At 41.0% G+C, this 2,024-nt stretch overlaps 2 protein-coding genes across 2 annotated transcripts in view; both read right to left on the minus strand.

Moving 5' to 3' along the window:
* Positions 1-1,497: 1,497 nt before the first annotated feature.
* Positions 1,498-2,024, minus strand: part of LOC126383201 (E3 ubiquitin-protein ligase TRIM63-like) — a 10,913-nt gene continuing 10,386 nt past the window's right edge. Inside the window, 1 exon segment of the mRNA XM_050033677.1 lies at positions 1,498-1,635. Coding sequence (XP_049889634.1) covers positions 1,543-1,635 — 93 coding nt within the window. The 3' untranslated portion in view covers positions 1,498-1,542.
* Positions 1,529-2,024, minus strand: part of LOC126383200 (dnaJ homolog subfamily C member 5-like) — a 24,746-nt gene continuing 24,250 nt past the window's right edge. The window contains exon 6 of the mRNA XM_050033674.1: positions 1,529-1,635. The gene's annotated coding sequence lies outside the window, so the exon portion shown is untranslated. The remainder of the gene's footprint in view (positions 1,636-2,024) is intronic.

Below are 2,024 nucleotides of genomic sequence, written 5' to 3' on the forward strand. Positions count from 1 at the left end.
ACACACAAACACTTCAGCTACAGTCAGCGTTTACACACAAACACTTCAGCTACAGTCAGCGTTTACACACAAACACTTCAGCTACAGTCAGCGTTTACACACAAACACTTCAGCTACAGTCAGCGTTTACACACAAACACTTCAGCTACAGTCAGCGTTTACACACAAACACTTCAGCTACAGTCAGCGTTTACACACAAACACTTCAGCTACAGTCAGCGTTTACACACAAACACTTCAGCTACAGTCAGCGTTTACACACAAACACTTCAGCTACAGTCAGCGTTTACACACAAACACTTCAGCTACAGTCAGCGTTCACACACAATCACTTCAGCTACAGTCAGCATTCACACACAATCACTTCAGCTACAGTCAGCGTTCACATTAAAAGCTGACAGAAATTCAAACTGCTGATTTCAATATTTGATCTATGAAAGATGAAAATGGCATTCATCAATCAAAAAGAAATAAATGCTGAAATAATCAAATAAAAGCTACCAATAATGAGTGAATCTCTGCACTGTAAGAAAAACTGTCTAAATAAAGCTGACTGAACTTTTGATGACGGTTTGTGTTGTTTACATTCGAGTCGAGCGTCAATCTGACCAGTCACATGATGCTCTGGATGTTTGTTGGTCATAAAATCAGTGGTCACTTTAGATTCACAATAAAACCTGTCAAAGTCACGTCTGCAGGTCACCTGGGTCCAGACCTTTGACTCCGCCCACTCCACTGAGGACGAGTTGATTGATTCAGGTCCGGTATCTTGACATCAAACAGCAGTTTGTCAGTTGAAATAAAAAACAACCAATGAGCACCACAGGTGGCTAACTATTAACCAATCAGTGCCATGGACAGGACTAATGCCACTGTCAGGCTGTTTTCAAGCTGCACCACAACCAGCCGGCTGATCCACGCATGGCTGAAGGTCACACAGCGGGGCAGGTAACAGATGTTCACCTGTTACAGGTAAGCCGTCCCTGCTTTGACTCCTCCTCCCTAGAGGGAAGGACTTGGACACAAGTCTCTTTGACTTAATAAGAAAACTGACTCTCAGTGATTTCAACCAGTTTCAGGCATAAAATGTTTTCAGGACATTTGAATGAGAAATATTTGACTGAACATTATCACGTGTGACGGGATGAAGGTTTCAGATGACTCTCTACACTGAGTCTGATGTCACCTGACAGAAACACTGAGTGTGATGTCACCTGACAGAAACACTGAGTGTGATGTCACCTGACAGAGACACTGAGTCAGTTTCAACAGAAGAGGAAAATCAGGATTCATAATAAAAACAGAATCATTTATTTGACACATGAACAGAAAATATTTGACCCGAAGAAACAAACTGAGAGTTTGAGTTTAAACCACAAAATGTTTCACATTTTTAAATATTGATTTACATCTGTTAGATTCAGAACAAACTCAGCAAACATCCTGTCACAGTGACGTCACTGTGACGTCACTGTGACAGTAAAAACACGTGTGAACGTTACTGATGTTAAAAAAAAGACTGATCCAGGTCCTGATCTGATGTCACTTCTGGTTCAGCCAGCTGAAGGAGAAGACGTGTTTGGGTCCATCTTTGTCCTCCGACTCGTTCTGCTGATCAGACTGGACCTGCAGCAGCTGAGGAAGACCAGGAGGAGAAAGAGAAAGAACAGGAAGAAGAACAACAACAAAGGAAGAGGAAGAAAATGACGATGATGAAGTAGGAGAGGAAGATAAAGAAGAGGTGGAAGGAGAGAAAAAAGGAAAAGAAGAAAAGAAGAAGGATTATTTTGTAAAGTAACTGTGTTGGGAATATGTAAAAACAAAACAAAAAAAAAGCTTAAGAATATATTTGCTCCATAAATGAGATTATTTAAAGAGGCAGCAGACAGCATCTTTTCCTAAATATATCATGATGAAAATAATGTGGGTTGCACAGGGTAGTGTCCACAGTAAAATCAGACTATCAGCGTTTACATAGGTTACTTAGTGGCTTTGCAATCTGTGCAATAAGCTTCTGCCACCGG

Source organism: Epinephelus moara, chromosome 21, assembly GCF_006386435.1.
Source record: "Epinephelus moara isolate mb chromosome 21, YSFRI_EMoa_1.0, whole genome shotgun sequence".
Classification (NCBI taxonomy): Eukaryota; Metazoa; Chordata; class Actinopteri; order Perciformes; family Serranidae; genus Epinephelus; species Epinephelus moara.